Source organism: Anarrhichthys ocellatus, unplaced genomic scaffold (genome assembly GCF_004355925.1).
Source record: "Anarrhichthys ocellatus isolate YVR2014 unplaced genomic scaffold, GSC_Weel_1.0 scaffold6795, whole genome shotgun sequence".
Taxonomy (NCBI): domain Eukaryota; kingdom Metazoa; phylum Chordata; class Actinopteri; order Perciformes; family Anarhichadidae; genus Anarrhichthys; species Anarrhichthys ocellatus.
In genome coordinates, this window is record NW_022286769.1 from 1 (window position 1) to 2,655 (window position 2,655).

At 44.0% G+C, this 2,655-nt stretch overlaps 1 protein-coding gene across 1 annotated transcript; it reads left to right on the plus strand.

Annotated features, from left to right (window-relative positions):
- Positions 1 to 30: 30 nt before the first annotated feature.
- Positions 31 to 2,630, plus strand: LOC116380320 (pleckstrin homology-like domain family B member 1). Its single transcript, XM_031842255.1, has 3 exons — positions 31 to 958; positions 1,611 to 1,757; positions 2,334 to 2,630. Exons 1-3 carry the CDS (start codon positions 887 to 889, stop codon positions 2,565 to 2,567), a joined length of 453 nt encoding a protein of 150 aa, XP_031698115.1. The 5' UTR covers positions 31 to 886; the 3' UTR covers positions 2,568 to 2,630.
- Positions 2,631 to 2,655: the final 25 nt, after the last annotated feature.

Here is a 2,655-nt window from a genome sequence, read left to right on the forward strand (position 1 = left end):
AGTCAAACAGACCATAAAGCAGGGGATGCTTTCGGGCGGGGCTACACAGTGATTGACAGGTCTCTACCAGAGACGTCACTCCTCCTCAGTCCAGACTCTCTGAGGTCGGGCTGCTCTGCTCAGGTGAAGTCTTCGTCCACAGGTTGTCTCACCTGTTATTAAAGCTCAGCATGTTGTCGGCAGCACCGACTCTTCAGACACCGGTTAACGGCTCTCAGGAGGCACATTAACAAGAGATGTTATTCTGAGCTTAATGGAGACGAGAGGAAGTAAAGCAGCAAACGCAGCGTTTCACTGCAGAGTCATTTAAAAACCAAAGGGATGAATATCAAATACTGCTTATGATTTTAAACTGAAGCACTTCTCATTAAACAGTCACAGTTATAGTGAGACGTATGCGTTTGTTGGTAAACACAGAGACAGTAGAATCTTTATTTCACACACTGAAACATTTCTAATAGTTTACCTCTTATTGCATCATTGATCAATACTGCACTGATATGGATGAGAAGCCTCAGATGAACATCTCCAACGTGACTTATTGGTTAAGTTTCTATCCGTCATTAACGTGGCTCATCTCTGGACTCTACAGGTGAACAGATATCACCATGAACCTTCACCACTTCATCACTCACATTAAGACGAGTATTTATTGTACAGACAAAGTAGTAAAATAAATGTTTTTGTGGTGTAGTTGTGAACCCTGAAGAAGCAGGCTTCCCTTTGATCTGCAGGGGATTCATTCATGAATACGTCTACAAAGTCCTGCTGAAGTGATGCTCGGTAGGACTGAGCCTGTCAGCAGGCTCCATCAGTCTGTAAGGTCACGTGACCGTCGTGTAATAACACCTCGTCCTTTGACTTCAGTGTCGGAGGAGCGGACGCCATGAAGATCGAGGAGATGGAGAAAATGCTGAGGGAGGCTCAGCTGGAGAAAGCCAGACTTATCGAGTCGAGGGTAAGACACGACTTCACAGGAGAGGAAGATGATTACTCGGTCTGCAGCGTGTGATGGATGAGAGCTGCTGTCCACAGCTCTGCATTGATCATGAATGAGAGTGATGGTTCAGTTCTATCGGGCTCCATGTTTCTAACGTCTTCCTCTCTTTGAGTCCTCATGAAAGAGACTGAAATACAAACGATCAGATATATAACTTCTGCTGCATATTCTCTCTATCTATATCTATATATCTCTATATAGATATAGATATTCTCGTGTGTCTGGAATCTACTTTTTTATATCTGTTTGCTTATTTCACTAAATCTATCTTACTCTTATTGCTGTAAACGTGTTGAGTTAAAATCAAAAAGAAGTTACTCATCTTGAAGTCACAAAAATCTTATTTGTCCTCTGAGGAGACACGAGGGAGGAGTGAGGAGACACGAGGGAGGAGTGAGGAGACACGAGGGAGGAGTGAGGAGACACGAGGGAGGAGTGAGGAGGGATAAATAAAACAATTTAGTAAAATCAACAAATAAAACAGAAAAGCGATGACATCACATGAAAGCTAGTCTGTAAAAATGTGATTTGAATGTGTGAAGGTGAAGCATGCAGAGCTCCTCCATACATCAGAGACATGTTTTAATAATGGAACTCTCTTCCCCTCCAGGAGCGAGAGACTGTGGCTCGCCGTCAGATGCTGGAGGAGGAGAGGAGGAGGAGGGAGGAGGCGGAGAAGAGACTGCAGGAGGAGACGTTCCACCGGCAGCAGCTGGTGGAGAAGGAGGTCAAGATGAGAGCCAAGAACTTCTCTCAGGTCAGTGAAAGGAGACGAGATCCTCTGGTCACGGGCAGGGAAGTGGAAAACGACTCGAGTCCGAGAGTCTCAACGGAGAAACTTCTGCTTCTTAACGTCTGATTTCAATGTCGTAATATAACGATATATTATAATATATACATGTGACTGTTTTTATACCAAAGTAACCCCTTAATTTACTGTTCTCCCTCAGAATTAAAACATGTATTGTGTATGTATTTAGTGTGTATATATGTGTGTATGTATTTAGTGTGTATATATGTGTGTATGTATTTAGTGTGTATATATGTGTGTATGTATTTAGTGTGTATATATGTGTGTATGTAAATATATGAATACATTTTATTTATTTGTTATTATTGTATTTATTTATTTGTGTGTATATTCATGTAGATTTCTGTGTGTGAGTGAATATCCTTCTAGAACACATTTATGTCTCTGAAAGAATCCCAGGACATGAATCTCCTCCTGAACAATGAACCAGAATCCTCCATATGTGAGATGAACCGCTGATAACGTCGGTGTCCTTCCTGTCTGAACCAGCTGTTGATCCTCCCATTGGTCCTCTCCCTCCAGGCCCGTCCGATGACTCGCTACCTGCCCATCCGGAAGGAGGAGTTCGACCTGCGCTCCCACGTGGAGTCCTCCGGTCACAGCGTGGACACCTGCTACCACCTCATCCTCACCGAGAAGATGTGCAAGGGCTACCTGGTGAAGATGGGCGGCAAGATCAAGTCCTGGAAGAAGCGCTGGTTCGTCTTCGACCGCCTCAAGAGGACCTTCTCCTACTACGCCGGTAAGAGACGCTGAGGGTCTTTATGATACAATGTCAAGAACTAATCAACTCGTAGCGTTAGCAGCACCGCTAACGGCTAACCAACAGGAGGAGAGCTAGTAA

What these genes read in the sequence shown, in the direction of transcription:
- LOC116380320 (XM_031842255.1), top strand. Translation starts at nt 887, where the DNA reads ATGAAGATCGAGGAGATGGAGAAAATGCTGAGGGAGGCTCAGCTGGAG. An exon ending in CCAGACTTATCGAGTCGAGG is followed by an intron (nt 959 to 1,610) that starts GTAAGACACGAC and finishes CTTCCCCTCCAG; the next exon opens with GAGCGAGAGACTGTGGCTCG. An exon ending in GAGCCAAGAACTTCTCTCAG is followed by an intron (nt 1,758 to 2,333) that starts GTCAGTGAAAGG and finishes CTCTCCCTCCAG; the next exon opens with GCCCGTCCGATGACTCGCTA.